The sequence below is a fragment of the Ramularia collo-cygni genome, assembly GCF_900074925.1.
Source record: "Ramularia collo-cygni strain URUG2 genome assembly, contig: RCC_scaffold03, whole genome shotgun sequence".
Taxonomy (NCBI): Eukaryota; Fungi; Ascomycota; class Dothideomycetes; order Mycosphaerellales; family Mycosphaerellaceae; genus Ramularia; species Ramularia collo-cygni.
In genome coordinates, this window is record NW_019716257.1 from 1,235,561 (window position 1) to 1,263,006 (window position 27,446).

The following is a 27,446-nucleotide window of genomic DNA, read 5'->3' on the forward strand; positions in this document are numbered from 1 at the left end:
TGCTAGGGAGATTGCCGGTTCGCGGGTTGCTTCAGATGCTCATTTGAGCAGGGTTTTCGCCTTGATTGGCTGAGAGTCCACTCGGAGTGCAGGTCAGATGGTAGTAACATCAACTACACTCCCCATCGATTGGAGGAGAAGTCATGGTGCACTTGATGTGTACCGGATAAAGGATGCTGGACGCTCGCAAGGACCTTCGTAGCTAGTTCTATTGAGGATACCGCGACCTTGATTTAGTAGTAAATCAATTCACTATAGTGAAAAGTGCTTCTCGTGTCCGGTGTGTTCGTTGTTGCCGAATGATACAATCCCGAGCGAGCGAGCKCAGTCTTTGAACGAGAATGCTCCGACCGGTAGAGGATTCAGCCACTTCGGCTGAGATCAGTGAGGCGGTCAGTATCCTCGCAGGCCTTCACGCGGCGGCTGTCTCCGCGGATGAACATAGTGTGGTGAGAGACAAAGGATGCAGCAAGCTAGTACTAACGAGCTAGCGAGAGATTCCCCCACATCGGAACAACGTCCGCATTCATGTACTCCGGGGCATGTACCTGACCTTTGATCAACTCTCGTCGCAGACGACGCGAAAGGAAAGAGGGAGAGAAGGTCATGCCGCCTTCTCGCTTGCCGTCCGATTCTCCTCCCTTGGAGGATGCAGATGACAGCGACAATAACCTCAATTTCATAAGGAACACACTTGCTTTCCTCGACCAGGAACCACCAGTGCAGACCGGAAACAGGAATCGCTCGACGGTAGACTCGAGAGGTCCCCTGCCTCACAACGTCCCCTCAGAGGAACAGACGCTGCCGGAGACTGCAGAGGCGAGACGAATTAGACTGCAGCAGATACTCGCCCGTCTCAATCGACTTCACGATCCGTCAGCGTATAGTAACCGGAGTCCCCGCGCCYCGACGCTCTACGACTGGGCTCCGCCGTCGAACGAGACCAGCGGCACCATTACTGCTGCTCCCCACCAGAGCGAATTAGATCCAATTCTGGCAGAGCTTCGCCAGACGCCGCCAAACACTCATCCGGACGTTCTTCACGTCTTGGGCCAGAGCCAGCTGGATTCTTCGCGACAACGGCATGCCCCGCTCGCCTCGGAAGAGACGGATGGGGCGAGGAGAGACCGTTTGCGCGAGCGAAGACGGCGGGAGACAGACTGGGTGAGAGCGCGGGAGGGAAGAGCGGAGGCGGCATCACCATCGGCGACGGAGCGCATGCTGAGATACGTCATGGACCGTGGTCAGCGCAACTCTATGAGCGAAGAGGAGGAGCGAGCACGGAGACTGGGGTGGTACAATCCCGTCGGTGGTGCTGAACACGATAGTAGTAGCAACAACAACACGGCGCCGCTCAGTGCCACTGAGCTGCGGTCTCGCACAATCCTGGAGAGGAACGATGCGAGGGCCCGACGCTATCTTGAGAATGCCCCTCCTCGATTACCACGTATATCGCCTCCTCCTGCATCACAATCGGGATCCTCACAGCTACTGGAGAGCGCACTGAAGTATCTGAATCAGCTCCGATCATGCAATCGATACGAGGACGCCCTTTCGGCTGCCATTGAATACGGGCTGGCCACCAAGGAGTTCTTCGCCGATAAACACGATGATTTCATCATGGATCTCGCAGAGGTCAGTCCACTTGCTGGATCGTCATGGCTACAGCGAGGCACGTCGTTTGAGGGCGAGCAGCATGCGACCAGTAATGCTGCCGCACTGTTGCACTCAAGATCTAGCGCGAGCTCTCGTTCAGTGGAGCAGATCAACCCGAACTATCGTAATCAAAGCGTGTCCGCGACAGGAACAACGTTTGACCATCCTCCCGGCTCTACCAGAGTGGTACCTTTTGATCCCAGCAGAACTTATGCATCGCGGGCATCAAAGACCGCAAACACATCCCACGACCATTGGCCTGTGCGAGTGGTGATACACAATTTCGACTGGGAGAAGATGACAGTCCAAGGCAGCATGGAAGCCTACGACGTTCCGCAGCATCCTGCTTCTGTATCAATATTGAATTCGGCTGAACGTCCCAAAGCCGGCAAGAAGCACGCACCCATCACCACCTATCTCGAAGGCCATATAATCGATCTCACAACACACTCCTTCCTAACGCCCTCGGCGGCCGAAACAAATCAGCATGGACCTCACCCCACCACCGCTGAAAATGCTACGCCATACACAACTCTGAGTGGATCGATCATCTTCCCAGCTGCTACGCCGGGGACTGACGCTGCCAATTGGAGGAAACTGCCGCCCTTTAACACACTACCTTCCGACTCGGAAGCCGCGAGATTAATGTTGAGCAAAGATCGCATGAATGAAGTGAACCAGTCTTACATTTTCATGCGGCTAAAAGAGAAGTGTTTCGTGCATGGCAAGGACGACAAGTGCTCGGTAGAGGATCGGGCAGGAGACCGATGTTGTGGGCACGGGTTGACGATCTCGGGGTTCTACTATGTCAGTCTGAGGAGAAGCGATGGAGAGATTGAAGGATTATATTTTGATCCTAGCAGCACACCTTATCAGTGCCTGCGGCTGGAGGGTATCAGCGGACGACGAGGATGGGGCAGTTGTGAACTACGGTGACGGCCTCTTGGACGGCTCTGGTTTGATTGGGATAAGCTGGCTCTGCTTGATTATGGCACGGTGCAGTGTATAGAAGGATGGAGACTCATGACTTTGACGATTGATGGGGAACAAACACATGTGCATGTATTCATCTCGAGAAGCGTAGCCACAATTACTGTACGAACACATGCTGAGCACAAAAGATGTGGTGAAACCGTGCTTTTCATTTTCCGACAGACCGGAACAGCAAGTTTGACGATGCTGTTCACGAGGGGTCTAGATTCTATCCTTTCCGTCCACTGTGACCAATATTTTCGCCATGGCGGTCTACTGTGAAGAATGGCGATGCCACTGCTCGCATCCGTGCCTGCCGTTCGTCGGGCATTGTTGTGGGTCCCTAGTAGAGTTCTTTAGAAAAGATTACTCTACTGCTCGGTCTCGAAGTAGTTGAGGAGAATGGAGCGCTCCTGTGACTCCTCACCCCAGTCCTTGACGACGACGCACGAGCAGTTGACGACCTTGCGCGCATTGCCCTCACGGTCGATTTGGCCTACAGGTTCACGAATTATTAGCAGGCCGCCGAGTACGATTGGAGAAAATCAGTGCAGACGTACAGAGACCGGCCCATTCGCCGAGCTGCTTGCCATCAGGAACCTTGATGAGAGGGATCTTGTGCTCGCCGCAGAGAGCGACGACCAGCTTCTTGTATGCCTCCTCCTCGCATGCCTCGTTGAGCACGCACATGTGGGCCTGGCGACGGTCGAGGGCCTTGCTGGCCTCACGCAGACCACGAGCGAGTCCATCGTGGATCAGAGAGATCTTGAGGACTCCCTTGAGAGCATCGAGCACGCTCATGCTTCCGTTGTTGGCATCTGCGGCCACCTCGACCTCATCGGCCGCGACGACCTCCTGCTGTGGCTCTTCTCCGTCCGACTGCGTAGGGAATGTCAGTGTGTGGCCACAAAACACGCCATGGTTTTCACGGGAGCCATTGGAAGGGTCGGGGGACTCACCATTGTGGATATCCTCGAAGATTGGTGATTTTGTAGGTGGTAGTTTCGGTTGGAGTGCGAATTTGTGTGATTGGATTTGACAGTGCGGCTTTCTTTCCACTAGCCCGCATTAAGCTTGTGGGTCGCGAGCCCATCCTCACATCGTCACTCACTTTCAAGTTCACCTTCTGGACTTCGGTTCAACACTGAAATCATTGACAACATTATTGAAAACGCTCACCATGCCACCGCCACCAATGCAGCGCACCGCCATGCGACTATTGTCCCCACGTCTCCACCACCTGCAGCGTGCTCACCAATACCAACCTGCGAAGACCTCGGTACGACTGGCATCATCCCGCTATAGCAGTCCCTCCAAACGGGCCTTCACCGCAGTCTCGGCCCAATCGCCATCATTCGTGGATGCTACAGTCAATAGCGACAATGTTGCCGCTCAAATACAGCAGGATGCCGCACGGAATCCACTCGATGCTCGCGCGGCCCAGATCGCACATGAGGAAAAGCAGCAGTTCCACCTCCGCCGCATGCGGTTCGCGGGGATGGGTCTTCTCTTAAGCATATTTGGCATGGCTGCTCTGATCTACAATCTCGATTTGGACGACCTTGAGCAGGCCGAGGCCAAGCGAAAGCAGGGCAAGCAGCAGCTGGATGCCAGTAGTGAAGCGACTGCCAGCTTTCAAGGCAAGGAAGTCCACGTCATTGGCGCTGGTGATGGCAAGCGTATAGTTGCGCAAGGTCATGGTGAGGAGATTGAGTTGGTGGAGACGGGCACATCGAGTGTGCCTCATTTCCCGCGAACGATAAATTTGCCCACTTCTGCTCCATCCGTTCCCGGATCCGAGGAAAAGGAGGAGCAGTATACACTTCTCGGTCTCGGAATCCGAACGGTGTCATTCCTCAGTATTCAGGTCTACGTGGTGGGAATGTATATCCGCACTACTGATCTGAGTGCCCTGCAGGAGAAGCTCATCCATAATATCAATGAGTCGGCGTCAACACTAATTCCTTCCGAGAAGGAGGAGCTCAAGAAGCGACTGCTCGATCCTGTCTCCAGTCGAGAAATTTGGACGGAGCTGTTAAAGGTGCCCGGACTCAAGACCGCCTGGCGTATTTCCCCAACCAGGAACACAGATTATGGCCACCTTCGCGACGGGTGGATTACTGGGATTACCAATCGTACACGAGAGTTCAAACAGGTTGCTCAAGGGGCCGAGACTGAGTACGAGGCGGAGGAGTTTGGCAAGTCAATTGGTGAGTTCAAGGCCATATTCCAAGGAGGGAAAGCACCCAAGGGATCGGTCATGATCCTAGCCAGAGACCAGGATGGAACGCTGGACGTTTTCTTCCAGGAAAAACCCGAAGCCAGTGGTAATGAGAAAGCCATGGAAAAGCTGGGCTCCGTAAAGGACGAGAGGATCAGCAAATTGATTTGGCTCACTTATCTGGCTGGTGACAAGGTCAGCTCAGAGCCAGCTAGAAAAAGCATCGCGGATGGTAGTGTGGCGTTTGCAGGTYGCCCAGTTGGAAGTGCAGAGACCATGATCCGATGATTCAACAGTAATGCCTGACAATACAGCATTTCGCTCAATTTGTCGAACTCGCCTTCGCCTTCTTGTATACATAATACGTACAGACGTTCGTAATTTGAATGTAGAATCAAAGTGACAACACCTGAACCTGTGCTACCTACCGAAGCTTAGAAAACTTCTGAAGAAGCATCTCTTGATTCGCATAGTGATGTACCTTAATCGAGTGACGAGATGATGCCGATTTTCGTTTCATCACAGGAATGTGTTCTTCCTAAGCAGATGCATGTGCCGCGCACGAGYGCACTAGCCCCGGCCATGACCGAGGATGATCTCTTGCAATCTTTCTCAAACAACAGCTCACACAGATCCACTGCTACTATCAATATGACGTCTACTACCAAGCCACCGGGACGTACAGATGAGTTGAGGGAAACAATCGAGACCAGCCTACCCAAGGACAGGCAAGAAGACCCTCGCTCACCCCACATCAAAGCGCAAGGTGGTCAGCCACTCACCGTTGAAGAAGTCATCGCACATCCGGAATATCCTCACGTTGTATGGAATCTCCCGGCGAACAAGGAGGGAAAGCTTGATGTGGCGGCTGGTCGAGGTGGTCCTCTCAAGTTTGCTTACGAAGTTCATGGCCATGGACCAAGTAAGATACTGGTATGTACTACGCATCGCCACAACTTCTGATCCAAAATCTGATCGACAGCACAGTGGATCATGGGTCTAGGTGGTTACAGCCGTACATGGCAAAGGCAGATCAAAGATTTTGGGCACGTTGAGGCAGATAAGTATACATGTCTTTTCTGCGACAACAGGGGCATGGGCCAAAGTGACAAACCTCTCTTACGATACACCACGTCAGAGATGGCTAAGGATATCATCGAGCTCTTGGATCATTTGGACTGGAAAGAGAAGAGAGATCTGCATATCGTTGGAATCAGCATGGGTGGCATGATTGCACAGGAACTCGTGAGATGACCTCGATCAACTACTCCGATCTCCAACTGACATCTCTGGAAGGCTCTATTGATACCCGAGAGAATCTGCAGTCTGAATCTGATATCCACAGCACCGCGAATCGTTCGCACACTCCCCTTCTTCGAGAACCTGAAGAATCGAGCCCAGCTCTTAATGCCAAAGACACCTGACAACCAGATCGCCAAAGTCAAAGCAGATTGTTACTCCGCAGAATGGCTCGCCCAACCAGACGAAGTGGAGTATGTTGTGGAACCATTTCCAACTAACGGCGATCGATTCGCCGCACAGGAGCTCAGGAAACGTACTACACCTGGTCTCTTTACCACAACGGGTTTCATCTGCCAGCTATATGCCGCCGGCTTCCATCACAAATCAGCCAAACAGCTAAAGCAGATCGGAGACAAAGTGGGCAGGAATCGTATCCTCGTATTCCATGGTACCGGTGATAACAGTAAGTGAGCTTTGATGTATTCCTTGTTATAGGTTGTCGTTGTTATCTTCAAAGACAACTGCTGCTGCTGCTGCTTTGCTAGCACGTTCAATGTCCGATGATTCATACTGACTCGTTCGTTTCTAGTGGTCAACTTTGTTCACGGGAAAATGTTACTAGAAGAGTTGGGAGGAGAGGAATCCGGCGTGACGAAGTCATTCCACGAAGGACTAGGACACATCGGCCCCATGGAGATGCGGAAACAATTCCACGACATTATTGCAGAGCGGATCGAGAAAACAGAAGCTTTGGGGAGGATTTGAACGTTCATGCGCGTGGTTTGATCTGCATATGTCTTGGAGCCGTCGCTGTTTAGATAATATATAGAGGAAGTTCGAAGAATGGAGCTTCTTACCACTTGCTCGATGTGATTCCCTGACCCCGCCCATCCGATGATACGCTGCCTTTCACCTGGAAACAACAGCCGACGCAGGTTGAGGCTTGTTCTATGCGGATCAAGTGTACTGATTTCGCCATGTCCGCCGGTCATAAAAAGGTACTGTGTTGCCCCTCACTTCGCTCTCTTCTTGGTGAAATCGATCTTGGACTGGCTGGCCTCCCGCTTGTGACCCTGTCGCGCTTTCTTCGGGCTCGCGGAGGACTTCTTCGTGGAAGCATCGCTATCCATCTCCTCGTTTCCTTCGGCATCTTCTGCCAAGTCCAGCCCACCTGGTCCTCCCCTTTCTCCTTTAGTAGGTCCCTCTGCAGAATCATCGAAAAGCGCCTTCCATGTCCCGTCCATGACCTTTGGATTATTTCCATAGAGTTTGAGACCATAGGCCGTTTTCATCCCTTCGAGACAAATGTCACGGCGTTCAGCAAAGTCGAACATGGGCTTTGGATAGACCTTGAGACCGTCGCGCTCAGTCTCGCTTCCATCACCTTTGATCAAGACGCCTGCTTTCTTCTGATCCGCAATTGGAGCCTTATGAGGTTCGTATATGAACTTGGCGGGAAAGTCCTTCAGTTCGGGGACGTACTTCCTGATGTAGTCTCCATCCTTGTCCCACTTCTTGCCAAATGCCACGGGAGAATAGCAGCGATAGAACTGCGAGAAAAAAGCAGTACAGCTCAGCCATTGCCAGTTTCCGGTATTGCATGCGGCTTCATGGTCGATAAGGAGCTCTTCGAAGACCTCTGCGCCGCGCTCCCAGCTGATGTAACAGCCTCCGCGGGTCAGGAAACACGCGACACTATGCCGAGCAAGATGATGGATCCACCCTTCTTCCCTGAGTTGTCGCCTAGAATTGAATGCCGAGTTAGCTTGAACAAAGTCGACATGGACCAAGGCGTGGCGTAGCTCGAAAGACATTTTTGGGCTACACCACCGTCCCTTTGCCCGGCAGACGCAACCTTACATGATAGCATCAATCCATGGAAAGCCAGTTGTGCCGTGCGTCCATCTTTGGAACCACTCCTCCTTCTCGGGATCATCAATTTCGTATCCGCCGGTAATCATCTTCGTTTTCACATCCACCTTGCTGGGCAAATGCCAAGGTATGAAGCGGCAGTGATCGTTGTTATAGGTCTGACCAAATGAGTAGCCGAGGGCGGCTTGAGCAGCAAAGTACATATCACGGAAGAGCAGCTGGCCAATCAAACYCTCGGGTGGCTTTGAACAATGCTTCTTCTCCTTTTCCCGCTTAGCGATGAGGTCCTGAACTTTGTGATAGAAGAGCCGGCAGCTCAGCGCTCCGAAGTGGAGGTATGGGGACGTGAGACATGTAGATTGTGGCTCGAAAGCTGCTGGACTGGTTTTGGGCTTCTCGAAAGTTGCAAGATAGTCGTCCTTGGCTAACAGCTCGTCGAGCATTTTCAAGGCTATGCTTTCGCCACCTTTATGCGGAGTGGTGGCAGCTTTCATCCCCAGCTCCTCCAGTGTTGGCACTGCGAAATCTCCTGAAGGACCAGCAATTCCTGACATGTATGTCTTGTCATTCTCATCACGATGTTTCGCGTTGAAATCGGGCTTTGTTTCCGGCTTGTCTTGCTCGAATTCCAGGTTCATATCTCCCGGGTCAGGGAGCGAAGTCGGCGCATCCACAGGAGACGCGACCTTTCCCAGTTTATCGCCAGCTGCTTCGAGTGCTTTGATTGTCATGGTCGGCTTGTTGCCATTCGCTTTCACGATCTCATCACTGTCGTACAACGTCCGACCTGACACGCTAATGACTTCCACTCCTGCTGCCTTGGCCAACTCGAGAACTTTGCTGTCACGTTGTTTCCCGTACGCGTCGGTATCGGCTTCGAAACAAAGATGAGTAACTTTCCAAGCCTTGAACAGTTTTGGAAGAAGAGTGACAGCCGGCTCACGCAAGACGAAAAGCTTCTGTTTGTCGTTCAATGCAGCAATATTGCGAGACACGTCATCCATGCAATCCAAGAGAAATTGCCATCGATTAACTCCAACCCGGGCATTGAAAACGTAGTGACTGTCCCAGCACCATATCGGGAACAGAGCTGCTGGTTTGAGGGACAGTGCTGCCTGCAGTGCTGGCGAATCGTGCAATCGAAGGTCCGTCCTAAACCAATAAATTACTCTGGGAGGCATGATGATCAGAATGATCTGTCCAATGCTAAGGGAGGTAGTAAGTTAATGAAAGCCGCAATGGAATGATCCCCGTCGAAATTGAGGTTCAGGCATTGGCTTCACAAGAATGATGATGTAATGGCAGTGTCCGGTGGTCGGTTGGTCAGAATGGACAATTCCCTAGTGACGGTCCCTCGGGTGCGGCATGCGAACCATAGCGAAAGGCTAGGTTTCTCGAGGAGTCCAAATCCAGGGCGCGTTGCGGTAGTGCAATGTTTCCCGAGAGTGTGCCTRTCGGGTACTCCAACCAGCCAAGTAATTCGCTTTTCCTGCTTTCACTTCGACTTCTCGTCTCTTCAGTCGCGTTGCTTCCATGGCCATTTTGCATCCCTCACATGTTATGGCGATATGCTCAATACCTTCAATGACGACTCTCCTCCCACCTTCGTCTTAGTTCCTTCGCTCTTCTCGCAGCTTCAATTCTTTGTTCAGCTTGCGCCTGTGCTTGACTGGTTGCATAATCAGGAAGTTCATCTTCTATCGGACTGACAGTATAATCATCATCTAACGGAGCAGCACTTGGTGGTTGTAGCCACAGGTCTAAAGCGGAGGAGGACGTCTCCAGCCTCTGCATTGGAGGGCGGCTTGGTGCGAACTCTTGCTGTTCCGTTGTTCTTCCGTGGGGTGTGGTTGCCGCCTGGTATGCTCGCGTGGCCGTCACAGTATCGGGTTCCAAGATCATCATGCTCAAGTCATTCCGTGGCGTATATCCAGCTCCATGGTAAGATTCCTCGCGGTCTGGCATATTGTACGGTAGGTTAGGTGTCCTGAACGACTGTTCCGTTCCCAAGTCCGGTCCTAAACCCGCAGTGGCTTGAACGAAAAGGTGGAACTCGTCGTTTGTGAAATTCGCATCACCCATGCCTGTAGCACTTCGGGGCCTCCGTCTCCCGGATCCCAATTGAGTTGACGATTCTCCGGTCGTGATTGAGGGGGGCGGCTCATCAAGATCCTGCTGTTGTGTATATGGATAGCAGCTCGGCGTGTTAGGCTGGCTTACTGAGTGCGGAACTAGATCATTCGCAATGCTGTATGGGCGTAGCTGCGGCTGGGGTGGGAGTTGCATGGGAGATGCGCTTGCTTCTGAAGATCGCGGATCATTTCCACTACGATAAGCTCCATGCTGCCGACGCTGGCTCACTGTGGGTGTTGATAATGTTCTCTCTACCGGAGGTGCTCGAAGCCGCCACGGATATGGAACGTCGGGTCCAAGAGGGCTGACGATATATGAATCCCGCAGTGGTTCATTGGGTCTCGAGTCTTGAAGAGGGGTATGTTGAGGCCAGATACCGGTAAGAGGCGATGGTGCCCAATAGTGTTCGGTGTGGTACTGGTCTACTTGCAGCGTGCTCGGCGGACCGGTTTGTTGTCGGCTATGTTGAGGTTCATCTAGAGATATCCGGGAAGGGCCTCCGTGAGTGTTGTTGGTGACAGAGGCCGGACGCTCATTCTGAAGGGAGGCGCCATCAAAGCGCTCTCGGGCGAATCTCTTAAACGGTGGTGGGTTCTGCTGCATGGCCAGTCTTCCTGTGATGCCTGGTCCCAAGGAGCAAGCAAGATCAATGAACATGCTGTGGTCTGTCACCTCAATCGTCGGTTATTGAAGACCATCCATGGCTTCTGATTTGTTAGGGCCTCTCACAGGGCGGTGCAAGCGGTCAGGATTCAGGAAGGAAGCAACTCTTCCAGTCTTGTGTCGCGGCGCGTTGGACATGCCATGACGAGCCGGCGAGCTGTGTCCACTGTCGATCCGGCCGAATGCTGGAAACCCTTGTTCTCTACCAAAATGGCATTGCGGGCAAGCCAAAAGAGCCTGCCGGTCCCTGCTAGGCGATAAAAGCAGTCACTGGTGCCGACGCGTTACCACATGGCGATGGCAGACCGTAACAGGCACGTGCCAAGGCGCACGCCAGCAGTCATTAAAAATCTTGGTGGGCGACGGAAAATAGAAGCGGGAGCTCGTATTTGCTGAGATGAGCACCGAAACGGGCAGCCTTTCAGAATTCCCGCTGCGGTTTCCGATTGGACATTACTTGGAGATGGTCACGCCATGATGGCATCGTCCGGATTGCTGCAGCTATAGTCCGACCGACATTGCTGGGCTGGAGTACGGCGTCCCAACCGCGGCTGCTCGTAGGTTTTCGACTCATGCAAGTGTGATGTTGGTGGATGAATTCTGCATGCTCGAGGCCCGCGTCGAGACCCTGCATGTTGCTTGTTGGAATCTAAGAATAGACGTCCATTGTCGGCATACATCCTTCGATTACATCACTCTAGGGCTATGAACGGCGAGACCCGAGTGCCTTACGAAGTAGTGAAGGCGAGCCGGCTAAACCCGGTCAACAGCTAGTGGATCGCTGGTAAAAGGTTGAATATCAGGCTGATGGGTGCGAGCAGGGTTAGGGTTGGGGTAGCATGGACCGAACAACACGCACCCACGAAGTCGAGAGGTAGTAAAAGTCCTATACCAGCCAACACGCTCGAAAAGAAGCAATCGTGTAAACCGTGGCCGCTACGACAAGGTATATCTAGTATGCATAGMTATGTACAGTGTTGCACGGGGCACTACTTCTACTTGCTGTGTAGCCTATCCCAAGGGCCTGGTATGAGGTGTCCAAGTTTGAGTCAGAAAATCTCTACTTTGGTCGYCGAGGTATAGCACAAATCCCGGGTAGTAAGTCTAGACCATCTCAAGCCTCTACAATCTAGCGGGCCTGGGTTCTCGTTCCAGTTCCCGGAATCGTCTAAAATACGAAATCGAAGCAGGGTTTACTATCGTGTTGGAAGGAATCACGTCTTTCCCACTGAGGGTCTGTTTCACGGCGGCCTCGACTTTCTTCCCATTGATAGTGGTTGGTATCTCTGGTACCTGCACAATGAAGCGAGGAACGTGTCTGGGGGGATATCACCAGTCGTCAGTAAGGCGGCCTCAATTCAGACGACAGTATTTCCATCCCCGCTTACCTCGAAGAGAGACCTGTCTTGATAGCCTGTCGAAGAGCTGCTGAAAGCTCAGGGGTGAATTGCTCATTTGAATTCATTACGATAAACAGGAAGACGTCCTCATCTTGATCGTGAGGCCTTCGTCGACCGACGCACAGGCTGTTCGAGATGTGAACATTGAACGGCGCAGCCTCCACGATGGCATAGATCTCTCCCGAACCAAATCGAATGCCTGAAGGGTTTTGGAGGTTGTCAGCATTGCGTTGACAGAATGTTGCGACCACGGCGACCTACTCAAAACGCCGTCGCTCCTACCMTGCATGATCAGCCCACCCGTTGCTGGCATTTTCTGCAACCAATCGTGCTGAGCCCACACGTCKATATTGTCAAAGCGCTCAAAGTAGCTCGATTGGTACTTGGAGCCATCGTGATCGCCCCAGAAGAAGCACGGCATACTCGGGAATGGTGAGCGAACGATCATCTCGCCCGCCTCACCAGACTCGATGATTGACTCTCCAGATGCTGGATCAGCTATATCCACGTCCATACCCAGCGCAAACATTTGCCTGTTGATAGGTCAGACATGCTCTCACAATGGAAGAAGAGCGACGATTACATTTCTCCGGCATGCAGATCTCCGGCTGGGTCTGCCGCAATAAGCGATGTTGCCGTATCAGTGCCACCGGCGGTGTTCGCGAGGTGAACATGAGACGGAAAAGCCCGGTAGAAGAATTGGTACTGGGCATGTGAGAGTGTCGCACCAGTGGTGTACACAATCCTGAGAGAGGAGAGATCGAAGCGCTCTTTTGGGACGATTTTGGCCATCTCGATCTCAAGGAGGTATCGGGGAGAGCTTCCAAAATACGTAACTCTGTACTTTTCGATCATTCGCAGCATTTGAGTTGTATCTGGGAACATGGGACTGCCATTGTAGACGACGGTTGTGCTGTAGGAAGTCAGCGTTATGTGTTGTGTGCTACAACCTCTCTTTACACCGGAGGTTATTCTCGACGACCAGTGGACCGCTTTCGCTGTAGTTTTGCGAGTAATCCATTCGTTACTAACGCACAAACGCCGGGATGCTCGAGAGTACCCTGTGGATCTGAATAATCTCCGATGCAAAGAGACACTATATGTCAGGGGTAGTCGTACGCGCCGCAGGCAAAATACCCACACATGATGTAGAAGACCACCCAAGACGTGCTGGAATACTGCAAAATGACGTCCGACAGTGTGGTTCCGTTGTGTACTTTTGCTATCTTCTTCAGCTGAATCATCATCCCATGCCGATGGACCTAGGACGCGAGGGCAGGATGATCAGTGACGAAAGGGCGATATATGTAGCGGACCGAAGCTTACGATACACTTCGGGGCACCAGTAGTCCCGCTTGAATACACAATGATGAGTGGATCATTGAATGACATGGGGCAGAATGTCAGCTTGTCGGAGGCATCCGCTCGGGCTAGAAATGCATCAATAAGAGGCAGGTCAATACTTTCCGATGTGATAGGCACGATATATAGATGCGGTTGCGGTTTGAGTTGCTTCATAATGCTGCCGACCTTGGAGAGTGTCGACACCGCCTTTCCCTTGTAGAGTGTATGCGAGTCCGCGAAGAGAATGCTGGGAGTGACCTGTTGCAGCCTCGAAACACAGCCTTCGAGTCCCAAGTCCGGATTGATACAAGTGAAAACCGCCCCAATACTTGCCGCTGCAACGATAGTCAGCAAACATACTGCATTCCATCGAAACATACAATGGCGTTGGCGAGCGCCTTTCTGTCCTGGTTCGTTTAATTACCTGCATGGAAAAGGACCATAGCGCACACGGATGTTGCGACCAAAGCCGCAACCCTGTCGCCTTTCTTGATTCCTAAGGCTGTTCAGTATGGAGCCTTCTCCGGCAACCTCAAAGCTTCATACCGCATCTGCGTAAAGCACTCGCCGTTAAGCGAACCTTGTCACGAAATTGAGACCACGAGAGCAATTCCTCGTTCCCCTCATCGAGATCGGTGTCTTCCCGGACGCCTATCAATGCAATTGCATTTGGATCAGGATTGGCGAACATTGCATTCTCCGCGTAATTGAAGCCATGCAGACCGGCAAAAAATGGTGGGTTTGAGCTCATGGGAGCGTTGGGATCATATGCTTCCCGCATACCTGGAGGCAGGGATGGAGTCAAACCGAGCCACGAGTATAGGTCCAACCAGAATTGATGAGGACTCTGCACACTCCAACGATGAAGGTCGCTGCTCGTCTGCAGGTCTAGACCATACGTCTGATTGACGTGGATTCGATACTTGTCCATGGAAGTTTCGCCGGGGTGCTGAGGCCCCCATAGCTTCCCTGGAGTCTCACTGTCATTTTGCCAGCTCATTATGAGATGTTGCTGGATCGAATGCCCACGAGGCTTGGGATGAAGTTGCGTTCATCCGTTCACTCAACGGTGATCTAGACTGCCGTAGAGTTGCCGAGGACCGAACAGGCTCTCTTGCTGCGGCAACCTTCAATTTCAATTCCACTGCGCGACACTTGCCATTCGTAGTCTAACCACTTTTGGGTTGGCAAATCATCCCCCCGGTCCAACAAGTTACAACTGTCCAAATGAATGAATAAAAGTTCACTTCTGCATTCTTGACATCTTTTCGATCATAGCCACCCCTTGAAGCGGCACTCGGAGCGAGCAGAGGATACTTTCTTCCGAGGCTATCCAACCCATCGCCAGCAAGTGGAACAATCACTTCCACGTGGCCACAAAATGGCAGTTCACCATCGACAGGCCAATGGCAAGCTCTCACATGTTGCCAACGATGATGCCACCGTAGCCGGCAAAAATGATGTCGCGCATGAGAGCAGCGAAGAAGTATCGGCATCTGCCAACACCATGAAGCTCCTCATCTGTGTCGGAGGCATCTATGCCTCTTTGTATGTTACATGCCAAATCACACGAGCGTTCAGAAGCTAACTCTCACCTCAGTCTAACATGGGGATTCCTGCAAGAACGAATCACAACCACAAAYTACGGAACGGAGACGGAAAGAGAGGTCTTCAAGTATCCGGTCCTGATCAATACTGTCCAATCCGTCTTTGCAGCTCTGTTGGGCTACATCTACGTCCTGACAACTCGGAAATCGTCTTCTGATCTTCCGGTATTCCCGTCAAAGAAGATACTATGGCCTCTCAGTCTTGTGGCCATCACCTCCTCTCTCGCCTCGCCGTTCGGATACGCCAGTCTTGCGCATGTGGACTACATCACTTTCATCCTGGCAAAGTCATGCAAACTGCTACCCGTCATGTTCCTGCACGTCACTTTATACGGAAAGCGGTATCCATTCTACAAATATGCAGTCGTCGCGCTCGTGACAACTGGGGTGGCAATCTTCACCCTCCAATCTGGTGGTTCAAAGAAGAAGAGTGCGAGCGGGAACAGTCTCTACGGTCTAACTTTACTCGGCATCAACTTGTTATTCGATGGGCTCACGAACTCGACCCAAGACGACATTTATGCGAAATTTAGACCATATACTGGACAGCAGATGATGTGCGCTCTGAACATAATCTCTACATTTCTGACCAGCGCGTACCTTCTACTGTCGCCATATCTAGCACACACTGGAATCGGCGCCGTGGCCGGCTTCGACCTCATCAAAGGCTCAGGCGAGCTGCAAGATGCATTGGATTTTATTCAACGCCATCCAGCGGTCGGTTGGGACATTCTGGGATTCGCTGCATGTGGTGCATTGGGTCAAGTCTTTATTTGTTCGTCTCACCCTACGTGAATACCGTTGCTTGTGCTAATCATGTCACAGTCATGACACTCTCAACCTTTGGAAGTCTGCTACTCGTAACCGTCACTGTCACGCGCAAGATGCTGACCATGATCCTATCGGTTGTATGGTTTGGGCATGCTCTGGGAATGGTGCAGTGGCTCGGTGTTGGTCTCGTCTTTGGAGGCATTGGAATCGAAGCGCAGCTGAGCAAGATGGAGAAGCAGCGCAAAATGAAGGAGAAGAAGGCGGCTTGAAAGCGACGTCTTTCAAGCATGTAGAGTGTCAAGATAGAACAGAGAAATAGATTCGCTGCAAGCTGCGACCACTTTGTAACGTGTGCGCTTGTACTCTCAAGATGGACGAAATGCCTTGGCCGGCAGGTTCTCTGACCCAGCAACGTGGGCTGCTAGGACAAAAGACCTAGGATTCCATGATTGTCAAAGTGTAAGGTAGCTCAGGGGGCCGCATTTCCAACGCAGTTCATCGTCCATTCTCGTGACTACTCAGCTATCATCGAAACTCTTCGCAGGTCTCGCGTGGCCTCGCACACTGGACAGGAACAAGTAATGTTCCGCAAGCAAAGATAAATGCAAAGCAAAACACAGTGACAGTCCGGAAATCTCCACTCCGACAGCTCGCATTCTCAACCTTCCTTCATCCTCTCCTTCCGCAATTTCTCCCGCTTCGTTTCATTGCCATCACTCCTTAAAGCTCTCGAGACAATTTGTCCTTGAGTCGGCTTTGCCACAGCTCCGTTGATGCGCTTTCATCCGCACTAGAGTGTTCCTCAGATGCCAAAATGGCCTGGCGCTGCGCGCCTCTGACATAATGAGGATTAGGTTGGCACGAGACAATCGCATGCATCTGCCAGTGTGGTGCTATGGCATGATTTCTCTATACCTCAGTTGGTTGCGTTTCGACAGCCGCATGGGCACAGTCATCCAATCACGTCGGAACCCAGAGTTTCCTGCCCCCACGACTGCCACCAATGCTAGAGCGCGGATCGGGCCTGGAAAAGCTATCCGGGTCGATCTGCCCATCAGGAGTGACGTTTTCTGTGACAAAGGTGCTTGTGTGCGTAGAGCCGAAGTTTCCTCGTCCACGCACACTACCGCGAAAGTTACCGCGAGGTCCTCCGCGCATGTTTGCACGAGGAGCAAATGGCAAGGCATGTACACCGCGTGGAGAACCACGCTGAGGTGCAGCGTGGGCCGCGCGGGGCGATTTTGGAGCGCCGTTCGGTAGATCCTTGATGGGAACACTTGCCTTTGGCTGGGGACCACGCCCGAAAGTGTTTGGGTCGATGAGATTAGAATGCTTCTGAAGCATGGCGGCAGGTGCTCTGGGAACAGCAGGTTTGAAAACGACCTCTTCGTCCTGGCTTTGATCATGTGCCAGCTCACCGGTCTTGGGTGCAAGATTTTGAGTCTCTCGAATCAGGAGGTTCTGACGGTTCTTGTGGTCCCTGTCCTCTCTTCCAACAGCCTCACGCAGCTGCTCCAGACGCTTAACCTTGATGTCGAACCCCTTGGCGAAGTTGACTTTCCTGGGGTCGTTGCACAGGAAGATAAAGGACTCAAGCGCGGCAACAGGGTCCATTTCCTGATGAACGCGCCACAAAATGTAGTTGAATAGCGGCTGCAGCGGCTGTGGGACCGAGTCGCTAGAAGACTGCGGACGCGAGCTCACTCCAACCAGGTTGGACAGGTTCTGCATAGGCGAGATCGCGGCCTTGGAGGGGCTCGTGGGTGGCGAGACGGGGCTTGCGCTGGAACGGACGCTCCTGGAAGACGATGGCGACATCGAGCGGGAAAGATCGGAGGCGGCGGAGCTGAGCGAGGCGTCAAGATTCTGCGCAGATAGGCGCAGCTTACTGGCGGTCACTTCGGCCAGCTCATCTGCTTCCTCATCATGCTCCGGCTCGTAGTCTTGCTCAGAGAACATGGTGCGCGGAACGGCAAAGCGCTCGACCTCGGCCCATCGTTCGTACGTCTCGTCGGCACCCTGCAGCGTCACAACGTCCGGGTGCTTGCTGGTGGCCTCGTCGAGCCACTGCAGCGTCTCGCGCACGTCATCGGCATGTCTGTTCTTGGCGCCCTTCTGACGGCTCAACTCCTCCAGTGCTTTGTTTCCTGTCAGCACAATCCCGCCCCGCCCTCGGCGTCCAGGCACATACCATGTAGGGGCACGAAAAGGCGAATCTGCCCATTCTTGACCCACTGCCGGATGCCGTTCCGCGTGCTTCTCTTGACGCCTGCTACCAGTGCCGTGTCATCGACGATGCAGTTGAATATCTTCCGCGCGGGCGCAGGCGCGGAGCCGACGGCGGCGGCGGCGGGGAGTGGTGTGGGTGGCATGTTCTAGGTGTGCATGAGAGAATGGTTGGCGAGCGCCGGCGGTTTGAGTGAAAGATCAAGGTAAGATATGTCGCACCATGTTCAGTTCGTGTTCCGAGTTCAAGTGAATTTGAGGTTCACTTCATTGTAGTTAGCTTGTCTCGGTCGACGTCACGCGATGCGCAGCAATCATATTGAAGAAGCGGCGCGCAAGCTCCTTCTGAGTGGAATTATCGAGGTGTGAGCGTCGCGAGTGACAGGAAGCAGATTGCTACTTAGACCCGACCGGAAATGGCGGGGCGAAGCGATTGCTTGGCTTGAAACCTAAAGTACCCGTGGACCTCCTACTTTGGTACAATGTACACCATCGACTCGACTCTCGCCGACTCACCTCACTTCTAGACACTCTGACCAACACGAAGCTGCGAGAACAACCCGAAGACTGACATAGTCAAGAAAAGTATCCCCTGAACGACTACGCGTCATACATGTCCCAACATCACCACGGTGCTGCATATCACTTGAGGAGCTGCAAAGATATCTCATCTTTCTATATTGCCCAAAACAGTTTCTTGAAACGTCGCGTATGGCCGTCATCGTCATCTCAGGAGCGGCAAATGGTCTTGGAGCAGCATTCGTCAGAGCGTATCAAGACCAGCCCGAAGCAGAAATCTTTGCAATCGACCAGATCACTTTCGATGTGCCTCTAGCCAACGTACATTGTCACCAGGTGGACGTGAGTTCTCAGGACTCAGTCAACATGTTCGCCAGCGTCATTGCGGGGCGGCCTATCGATCTCTTCATCCACTGTGCTGGAGTGAGAGGTCTGGTACCTCAGATGGAGCAGTCTAAACCAGACGATGTTGCGGCCTGCGAGACTCTGTCCGTGATGAACGACGATACGATGGCACAGAAATTTGAGATCAATACCATAGGGACGTTCATGCTCGTCCGCGCGTTGGTACCAAATCTACGGGTGAACCATGGGAAGGTGATTGTCATGTCTTCTCGCATGGGTTCTGTTGGAAACAATCAGCATCCAAACAAGGATGCAGGGAGTGCCTATGCCTATCGAGCATCCAAAGCGGCTCTAAACACGATTATAAGATCCTTTGCCGCAGATGTTCACGACGTGAACTTTGTGTTGTGCCATCCCGGGCGCGTCGAAACCAAATTGGTCAAATGCAAGGAGGAGGGGGCAATATCACCAGACGAGAGCGTTGCGWCAATCTCTCCGCTGATTGCAGCATGGGGACCTCAGAACAGTGGCATGTTCTATGACCGATTTGGTGGCATAATTCCATGGTGATCAAATCGATGTTTGAGGAGATGGTCGGTATGGCGAGCGGATAGAGTAGTGATAAACATAGAGGCGAGTGTTGAAGATTGTCTATATTCCTACTAGCGTTTCTACTGCCATACTTATCTACGAGGTTATCAATTATACTATATTCGCTCTAAATATGGTGTTACTGCCTACTGTAATAGTATACTAAACCTTGCAACGGACTAGTTCTAGCTTACCCGCTAGTTCCCGTCGCGCTTAACTTTCTACGCAGTTACAACATTGCCCTCTGACCGAATCTATTTGCCCAACAACTTTCTGATTTCTTGGGAATGAAGTTCAACCTTTCACAGTGATATTGGTTGAAAATGCGCACACGGACAGGATGCATGACATGCCGTCAACGGAAGCTCAAATGCAGCGAGGAGAAGCCGACATGCGCTCAGTGTTCCAAAGCCAGTCGAACCTGCATCCCAGCATCTGGAATCACATTTCGTCACCAACAAAATCCATCCATGAATAAGAATCAAGAGAGCCTCAAACGATTCTACGGGTACAAGGAGACCTTTGCAAAGGCGGCGCAGTGGGTGCCCGTGTCCAAGGAGCTCACTTGGATCCATACTTCCAACCCTTACGACGACAACGAGGATGATGAACCCGAGCAGCAGCGTAGCAGTGAACCAGTTCTGAGCTATCCACCGCGAGAGCCATCTGATATGTCCCCTGCTGATTATTCAGCCYTTACGGAAGGTCTCGCTGCCTTGAGTGCAGTTGCCAGTCAGGACCATTTCGCTCAAGCTCAGGCCGCCATGCAGCAGGAATCGATGCAACCGACGCAGCAAACTCCAGCAAATCAGCCTTTGGAGTACGTCTTAAATCCCGGATCGAGGACGACCCGCACGGAGCACCAACTCGATCCACAGCTACAGATGCTAGATACGGGAGCAGCGCACTCACCACCGTACGCCCAACCTCAATCTTCCGCTATGTCTAGGGACGCCCCAACTTGAGGATTGAGAGTCGCCAACGCACAACTCACAAAGCGAATCCTAATTTGACGACACCACGAGAACCAGGGCCATGCTTGGCGAATTCCCATCTCTGAAACACTATGTCCACGCTACAAGTCATGACTTGGTGCCCGTCGTGGGCGCACAACTTCACCTGCCAGCACCCGAGGACAACGTAGGTGATATGTGTCGGAAATGATGCGAATGTGGACCGGCGCTAACCTTGCTCATAGGCTCCGACATGTGTTGTAGGTGCTTCCCATTGACACCATGTCAATAAGCATTCGGCATGGTGGTGGGTGGCGGTGAATCTGACATGCCAGAGTCGGAATCACATGCTGCAAAAGAGAATGTCGAAAGTCTCAAGTGCGAAAAAGGAAAATGCGAGCCAGTCTGGACCTCCTTAACACCATGAAGCTTGGACTACAAAGCGTGGATGCCGCAAGCCATCGAAGCGGAGCGGCTTATGTATGCGCGTGAAGCAGCAAATTACGTCGTGGAACCTTATTAGCCTTGGGTAGCGTCACACTGTATTTGAACAGAAAATTCAACAAACCAATGAAATGGTTACATCGCTTTCATAGCAAGTTACGGAACGCTCTGCCACGCGGGCGTTGGTATCCAATTCTCCTTCTCACCCGTGACATCTGTACTGCTGACAAGAGCACTAATCTGCTCATCAATGCGCTCTTTGCCGCGCTGCAGGACTTCTTTCTGTATTTTAGTCATGAGTTCCAACTCTTTCAGAATACCATCAACCAAGGACGAACAGCTCTGCATCAACACCTGTATACTTGGGACTATGTCTGGTTCTTCATTGGGTGGGAGGGGCGGCAATGTGCTGAGATCACGTTGAATAGCACGAAGTTTCAACGAAAGTGCGGTATGGGTCGCCCGCCAGGAATCGGGCAGAGCCTCTGTAGCGTTCGCAGGACTTTTCTCGTCCATCAGGAACGACTCGGCATCAGTGGCCCACTTCTCAAAGGTTCCGGTCATCTCTGAGTATCTGCTTCCAGCCTCGGTGTGTCCACGCAGGTCCGATACCACCCGGACAACCGTTTGAAGATGCTCTGCAAGAAGCGCGGGATCGGCACCCCACGATTCGAGCGTCGTGAGATTCACAAATCGTCTACGACGTTGCTCGTGCGCACGAATACCATCRTACTCTCTTGAAAGCTTGGTGTGCCGAGCACTGAGCTGCTTTTTGGCACTTGCCTCAAATTCTATGAGAGCTTTGGCGGAGGATTCATGTAAGAGGGAGAGCTGTAGGAGCTCAATCTGCTCGAGTGCGATGTCGAAAGTGATAGGTATCTCATCTTCCACACTCGGTGCAGCAGGCTTCGTAGCCTTTACGGCTGGGATGGGAGGTTTTGGAAGTGCTGTCTTGGCAGGGCTGTAATGTTGCTGATATGTAGAGAAAGTAGGTCGAGACGGGGGTGGCATCTGAGTCCTGGAACTTCGTGGCCTGGCTAACGAAGATGAAGGTGGTGACTTGGATGAATTAGGCGAAGTCCCCGACGATTGCGGTGGTTTTGTAGAGCCTGGAGCTGCCGTCCTCGAGATACTCGCAGACCCGCGCTTGTGGGATTTAGTAGACGCGGTACTGACATTGCTGATAGCCCGTTCCCGTTGAGTACTCGTTGATGCTGCAGCAATAGGGGGAGTAGGGCCACGTAGATTTGGCGTTTGCGGTAGACGCGTAGATGTCGTGCGTTTCAGCCCAGATTCCACGCGCGATGTGAATTGATCCGCAATGCTGCTGGCTTTCTGGGCAGGCGCTGGTGCAGAGCCCGGAGCCCCAATTTTATCTTTCGAGGCAGTGCGAGAGTGCGTGGCGGCAGCTCGGCCTGGCGCACGCAACGAGCTCAGGCGACTAGGTCTGGGAGGCGGCAGCATAGCCTTGCGATCATCGCTGCCACCTGCAGACGGCGCGGCATCCTCTGGAATGGAAGCTGGCGCGACTCTGTCGTCTTGCGAAGACTTGCGCGAGAAATGCGGTAGCAGACTGCGTCGCTTCGAAATCTTGGAGGTGGTGCCGGTTTCCGAGGGTGATGTAGTGTTCATGTCTGCGTTGCCATCGCCAATCTGTTGTAGTCTTTTCATGTGCTCCGAGGGCACCTCGAACATCGATGTCGGACGAGATCGCAACCCTTGACGGCCAGGCAGGCGCGATTGCGAGGGTGCCGCCATAGTGGGACTCGTGTTACTCGCTGAAAGGTTGGGTTGTTCGTCGATGTTGAGGTCTGTGTTGTTTCAGGGGGACGAATCTGCGGCTAGCTGGACTCTACGGAGTTGGTAGAGAGGTCGGTCAGGTAGCTCTTGACTTCAAATGAATACGTTGACTAAGGAATAACCAGCATTCCCGCAGATGGGGATACCGACTTGCGTCACCTTCCGGGACACGTGTGATTCGGTCATGTTGAACAAAATCAACAGCCGGCATCAATCGTGGTTCGTCGATGACAGGAAGCTGAGATGAGATTAAACTTTACAGCTTCACATGCGGGCTCAGGCCTTCATACTTTCGCGCGCGCGCTTGCTTCAACGTCCTCCACTACATCAGAGTCTCAAGCAACATGATACTGCGGTAAATCATCGACAACGACCATGTCCCAGGCAAACGATATTCAGCGGTCACTCCTGCGGCCCGCGATCATTCATACGCTTCGCGCTGCCGGATTTCACAGCACAAAACCCTCCGTTCTGGATACCTTGGTCGACATCACCGAGCGCCATTTCATTCTGCTCGCCTCCACTGCCGCACAACACGCGTGGTCATCGCACAATGATCCGGTGCCGACCATTACAGATGTGCGAATGGCCCTGTCAGACTGCGGTGTACTCATCYCATACATCGATGCATCGGAGGAATCGTGGAAGGAACGGATGCGCAAACCATTGAAAGAAGTTGCCGATGTGCCACAGGGCGGCAAAGGTCGACTTGCAGCAGAGAAGCGTAAGCGGGATGAGGAGGATACCAAGGATGTTCGACAATTCACCAACTGGTACAATTCATCTCAATATCGGGAGATCAAAAGGGTGGCGGGAATAATCCCCGACGAGGGCATTGCGCGCATGGGAGTGGGTGGTCAGATGATGCAGGGCGATGACTTCTTTACTTCATTGAAAAAGAAGCTCAGCAAGGCGGCGGACGATGCGAGATTACAAGGAACTGTATTGGGTCGGCCTGCGGATGGCAGAGAGGTTGTTATCGAGGGAGGCCCGGTGCAACATCTCAAAGACTGGAGACCGAAGTCCGAGGATCGAATTACCAATCCGGCTTCTCTCGTGAACAACTCTGATTCAAGTCTGAGTACTCCGGGAGAGACAGCGGAGGCCGAGATGACAGACATCAATGCAGATGGGGATGGATTGCAGGCGGCTGACCCAGTAAGCTGATCTCAAAGCCGTGAGTTTGAATTTAGCATGGCGTTTGGGCGACAGGGCCTTCGAAATACCATTGTTTCACGAACTTCCAAAACACAGCTTGGTCAGGTATCGAGTTCGATGAGTCAGTCTTCTTTGCGGGTCAGGTTGAGAGTACGATTGCCGTTGCCACTTCAGCTCGTCCTAGATGAAGGGAGCTCAAACAATGAGAGCCATCCACATTGCTTCACACGACCCGGCTTTCGGTAGTCCACGAGTCATGGCAGGCTTGACTGTGAGGCCATTCAGCCTCATTTCAAGGTTCTTTGAGACGCGAGATACCTCAGGATATCTCATCGCAAAATTGCCACAAGAATAGCGCTTGCTCGAAAAGTGTTGTCGTAAGCGTCGTCTTAAGTCAATCCTAGGCAACCTACATACACAGGTCATGTACTCAGTCAGTTCGCCTTTCCATTCGGCACTCCATTCGCCTTGGAGTGGCCATTTGCTCGTTTTGACTCCTTCTCAGCCTTGAACTTTGCGACTTCTTTCTGCACCGCAGAGTCCAAACGAGACTTGAGCTCCGGTCTGTAGCCGAACGCGAAGAGGATCTCCAGCCAGACGAAGAATGGAGCCAGAAAGATAGCCTGGACAAGGTTGTCTAGTAATGCTGGAGCCCGTCCTTCAAAGACACCATGTCCAACGAACTGAGTCAGCCATGAGAAGACGTGCACGCCGATCGCGATGTAGTTGGCTTTCATGCCGTACTCTGAATTCAAGTGGTTGGCGTAGGCAGTGGCGCCGAGGAGCAACGGTGCTAGCATTCCTCCGGCGACCGGCTCCATCAGGATGTAAAGTGATGAATAGAGGACACAAGCCAGGGTGCCAAGATTAAGTGGCAGGTAGGGATTCGGAAGCCACTCTGGCATAGGTAGCGATGGGCTGTTTGTGCCCTTGAGGTGACTGTTAGCGTGGAATGTAGACATGGCCGTGCTCAACGTACGAAGAGGAAGCCCGTCAGCAGCAGTAGCGGGACACAGGTTATGTGAATCGCAATGTTGATCTATGGGTCGTCAGCGAGGTCGCAGATGTGAAGATAGAATCGCGCCTACTGGGTCATGGTGGTAGGAGCCATACTGTGTGTCACGTCAGCCTCTCGATAATGTTCAYGCAGTACGGTTTGGCTTACGAAGAGCAGTTGCTTCTCAAGATTCAACGCCATGGCGGACGCAAAGTGGGAGTGTCCTTTCGATCCAAAGCCGTGGATGAGTGAGGCTCAGTGACACATGTGCGCAAGATTGACGGTGACGAGTGAGATACAAGAGTCAAAGTAGTCAGGAAAAGGACATCAAGAGTTGCGGTGATGAAGACGGACGTCGGATGTTACCGGCACTTCCAACGAGCGCATGGACCAACTTGACGAGAGGCTTTTCGTGACCTCCTCTCCGCTTCAGCACCACCACCACTACCCAACCCTCTCCACTTCATACCATCCCACATATCGCCGGGAGGGCATCAAGTTTCGATCTCTCCATCACGATGTTTCGCACAGCTCTGAGAAGCACCGCCAGGGCGACGGCTGCGGCGTCAGTCGCTCGCACCATCCCCGTGAGTATCGCGACGGCGCCAGCGACGGAGCTCCAATGGCATCCGCTGCTGCCAGCAAGCCATCCAATGCGACGCAAGCAGGCTCTGGCAGGCATCTAGAAGTGATATTGGAGCTTCCTTCGCGCTGTACGACTCCCTCGGCCTCGGCGCTAACACATCTCCTCTCACAGCGCACACCCGCCATTGCCACCACCATCGCTCGCGGATATGCCTCCGAGACCAAGGCGCAGCCCACTGAGGTCTCCTCCATCCTCGAGCAGAAGATTCGTGGCGTGCAGGAAGATACCGGTCTTGCCGAGACCGGCCGAGTGCTCACAGTCGGGTAAGGATGGACAAGGACAGGGAGGATGCGTGTCAGAACAACACCACTAACGCGCTATAAAGTGACGGTATTGCACGCGTCTACGGCATGAGGAATGTCCAGGCAGAGGAGCTGGTTGAGTACGTCTTTTCAAGATCTGCATCCCAACCGCAGGCAATGGCTAACTTTCACCAAGGTTCGCTTCCGGTGTCAWGGGCATGTGCATGAACCTCGAGGCTGGCCAGGTCGGTGTCGTGCTTTTCGGTTCCGACAGATTGGTCAAGGAGGGCGAGACCGTCAAGCGTACCGGAGAGATTGTGAGTCTACATTGATCAAAAAAGAAGAGAGCCAGCCTTTAACAGCTACCTAGGTCGATGTACCAGTTGGCATGGAGCTCCTCGGCCGTGTCGTCGACGCTCTCGGTAACCCCATTGATGGCAAGGGCCYAATCAAGACCAAGGAGCGCCGCCGTGCTCAGATGAAGGCTCCCGGCATTCTTCCCCGCAAGTCTGTCAACCAGCCCGTGCAGACTGGTCTCAAGTCCGTCGATGCCATGGTTCCTATCGGTCGTGGACAGCGTGAGTTGATCATCGGTGATCGTCAGACTGGAAAGACTGCCGTCGCCCTTGACACCATGCTTAACCAGAAGCGTTGGAACGTTGGTAACGACGAGACCAAGAAGCTTTACTGCATCTACGTCGCCGTCGGACAGAAGCGATCCACCGTTGCCCAGCTTGTCAAGACTCTGGAGGAGAATGACGCCATGAAGTATTCGATTATTGTGGCTGCCACCGCTTCCGAGGCCGCTCCCCTCCAATACATTGTGAGTATACCTATGGTTGAGATGCGATACACTTTGCTGATTAAAACTTTCACAGGCTCCCTTCACTGGTTGCTCCATGGGCGAGTACTTCCGTGGTATGTATCCCTCATCTCTAGCACAGCATCAGTAGCAGTGTGAAGCCGATCCTGGCGGTCTTGAATATTCAAGCCGTGGGAGAGGTTCAAGTACACATGCACTTTCCTCACAAAACAATCCCCACACTATCCTCCCCCTCCCCCCAAACCAGGATGGCTGCCTGGACCATGGACCCACCTTTCGGAATTTCAACTTTACAACCTTCAACTCCCGTTGAGGCGACATGAAAGGACACCAAAGCTTCCATGTACATGGGGTACTACAACAGGAACCAAAAGGCCTCTTGGAGGTTCTACTGCGTTCCCTGCCAGCTGCGCTCTCCGATGTCAATGGCCTCGCAAGACACCCAGAACGATATTCAGGCCACTCAACTCGAAATCAACGCAGGAGCGATTGTCACCAAGTCGGCTGGTGCGATCGCATCGGCAAAGAACTTCAATTGCACAGTCTGTGACCGCCGATATGATAGCCCTGCCGCGCTAGTAACTCTGGACAACAGTCAAGCACAAGAAGAACGTCGCGCGTGTCGAGGCCGCCGCCGCTTTGTCCCAGGATCAAAGAGGCCCTCCAGCCTGGCACTTTCTCATCACGCTCCCTCTTTCTGGACACTATCCATCGCTACCACGGCCCTCCCGGACGCATCACATTGCTTGCCATTCTGGAGATCTCCTCGGACATCTCACCTTGCTGCAACTTTCGTCGCACCTCTTCCCATCTCACTCATC

At 52.8% G+C, this 27,446-nt stretch overlaps 14 protein-coding genes; 7 read left to right on the top strand and 7 right to left on the bottom strand.

Moving 5' to 3' along the window:
• Positions 1-606: 606 nt before the first annotated feature.
• RCC_02840 (uncharacterized protein) lies at positions 607-2,592 on the top strand (the record flags this gene model as incomplete). The annotated part of the gene is made up of 1 exon (XM_023768133.1): positions 607-2,592. The coding sequence occupies one exon, from the start codon at positions 607-609 to the stop codon at positions 2,590-2,592; it is 1,986 nt and encodes a 661-aa protein (XP_023623901.1).
• Positions 2,593-2,999: 407 nt separating this feature from the next.
• On the bottom strand, positions 3,000-3,590 carry RCC_02841 (40S ribosomal protein S12; the record flags this gene model as incomplete). XM_023768134.1 has 3 exons in its annotated part: positions 3,000-3,124; positions 3,189-3,507; positions 3,588-3,590. The coding sequence occupies 3 exons, from the start codon at positions 3,588-3,590 to the stop codon at positions 3,000-3,002; spliced, it is 447 nt and encodes a 148-aa protein (XP_023623902.1).
• Positions 3,591-3,808: 218 nt separating this feature from the next.
• RCC_02842 (uncharacterized protein) lies at positions 3,809-5,137 on the top strand (the record flags this gene model as incomplete). The annotated part of the gene is made up of 1 exon (XM_023768135.1): positions 3,809-5,137. The coding sequence occupies one exon, from the start codon at positions 3,809-3,811 to the stop codon at positions 5,135-5,137; it is 1,329 nt and encodes a 442-aa protein (XP_023623903.1).
• Positions 5,138-5,500: 363 nt separating this feature from the next.
• RCC_02843 (related to alpha/beta hydrolase) lies at positions 5,501-6,856 on the top strand (the record flags this gene model as incomplete). XM_023768136.1 has 4 exons in its annotated part: positions 5,501-5,782; positions 5,837-6,094; positions 6,146-6,554; positions 6,681-6,856. 4 exons carry the CDS (start codon positions 5,501-5,503, stop codon positions 6,854-6,856), a joined length of 1,125 nt encoding a protein of 374 aa, XP_023623904.1.
• A 248-nt stretch (positions 6,857-7,104) lies between these two features.
• RCC_02844 (related to Deoxyribodipyrimidine photolyase) lies at positions 7,105-8,967 on the bottom strand (the record flags this gene model as incomplete). XM_023768137.1 has 2 exons in its annotated part: positions 7,105-7,834; positions 7,952-8,967. 2 exons carry the CDS (start codon positions 8,965-8,967, stop codon positions 7,105-7,107), a joined length of 1,746 nt encoding a protein of 581 aa, XP_023623905.1.
• A 577-nt stretch (positions 8,968-9,544) lies between these two features.
• On the bottom strand, positions 9,545-10,753 carry RCC_02845 (uncharacterized protein; the record flags this gene model as incomplete). The annotated part of the gene is made up of 1 exon (XM_023768138.1): positions 9,545-10,753. The coding sequence occupies one exon, from the start codon at positions 10,751-10,753 to the stop codon at positions 9,545-9,547; it is 1,209 nt and encodes a 402-aa protein (XP_023623906.1).
• A 1,128-nt stretch (positions 10,754-11,881) lies between these two features.
• On the bottom strand, positions 11,882-14,503 carry RCC_02846 (related to acetoacetyl-CoA synthase; the record flags this gene model as incomplete). XM_023768139.1 has 8 exons in its annotated part: positions 11,882-12,077; positions 12,148-12,358; positions 12,421-12,692; positions 12,743-13,072; positions 13,279-13,421; positions 13,486-13,838; positions 13,928-13,999; positions 14,050-14,503. The coding sequence occupies 8 exons, from the start codon at positions 14,501-14,503 to the stop codon at positions 11,882-11,884; spliced, it is 2,031 nt and encodes a 676-aa protein (XP_023623907.1).
• Positions 14,504-14,884: 381 nt separating this feature from the next.
• On the top strand, positions 14,885-16,150 carry RCC_02847 (related to HUT1-weak similarity to human UDP-galactose transporter related isozyme 1; the record flags this gene model as incomplete). XM_023768140.1 has 3 exons in its annotated part: positions 14,885-15,051; positions 15,104-15,861; positions 15,936-16,150. The coding sequence occupies 3 exons, from the start codon at positions 14,885-14,887 to the stop codon at positions 16,148-16,150; spliced, it is 1,140 nt and encodes a 379-aa protein (XP_023623908.1).
• Positions 16,151-16,841: 691 nt separating this feature from the next.
• RCC_02848 (uncharacterized protein) lies at positions 16,842-18,253 on the bottom strand (the record flags this gene model as incomplete). XM_023768141.1 has 2 exons in its annotated part: positions 16,842-18,019; positions 18,073-18,253. The coding sequence occupies 2 exons, from the start codon at positions 18,251-18,253 to the stop codon at positions 16,842-16,844; spliced, it is 1,359 nt and encodes a 452-aa protein (XP_023623909.1).
• A 1,779-nt stretch (positions 18,254-20,032) lies between these two features.
• On the top strand, positions 20,033-20,527 carry RCC_02849 (uncharacterized protein; the record flags this gene model as incomplete). Its single annotated transcript, XM_023768142.1, has 1 exon — positions 20,033-20,527. The coding sequence occupies one exon, from the start codon at positions 20,033-20,035 to the stop codon at positions 20,525-20,527; it is 495 nt and encodes a 164-aa protein (XP_023623910.1).
• Positions 20,528-21,115: 588 nt separating this feature from the next.
• Positions 21,116-22,717, bottom strand: RCC_02850 (uncharacterized protein; the record flags this gene model as incomplete). The annotated part of the gene is made up of 1 exon (XM_023768143.1): positions 21,116-22,717. One exon carries the CDS (start codon positions 22,715-22,717, stop codon positions 21,116-21,118), a length of 1,602 nt encoding a protein of 533 aa, XP_023623911.1.
• A 417-nt stretch (positions 22,718-23,134) lies between these two features.
• On the top strand, positions 23,135-23,926 carry RCC_02851 (related to Bromodomain associated domain protein; the record flags this gene model as incomplete). The annotated part of the gene is made up of 1 exon (XM_023768144.1): positions 23,135-23,926. The coding sequence occupies one exon, from the start codon at positions 23,135-23,137 to the stop codon at positions 23,924-23,926; it is 792 nt and encodes a 263-aa protein (XP_023623912.1).
• A 425-nt stretch (positions 23,927-24,351) lies between these two features.
• Positions 24,352-25,115, bottom strand: RCC_02852 (probable DUF962 domain protein; the record flags this gene model as incomplete). XM_023768145.1 has 4 exons in its annotated part: positions 24,352-24,846; positions 24,897-24,956; positions 25,006-25,029; positions 25,083-25,115. The coding sequence occupies 4 exons, from the start codon at positions 25,113-25,115 to the stop codon at positions 24,352-24,354; spliced, it is 612 nt and encodes a 203-aa protein (XP_023623913.1).
• A 317-nt stretch (positions 25,116-25,432) lies between these two features.
• RCC_02853 (related to ATP-1 H+-transporting ATP synthase) lies at positions 25,433-26,755 on the top strand (the record flags this gene model as incomplete). XM_023768146.1 has 6 exons in its annotated part: positions 25,433-25,501; positions 25,672-25,823; positions 25,886-25,942; positions 25,999-26,119; positions 26,173-26,625; positions 26,681-26,755. 6 exons carry the CDS (start codon positions 25,433-25,435, stop codon positions 26,753-26,755), a joined length of 927 nt encoding a protein of 308 aa, XP_023623914.1.
• Between the last annotated feature and the right edge of the window lie 691 nt (positions 26,756-27,446).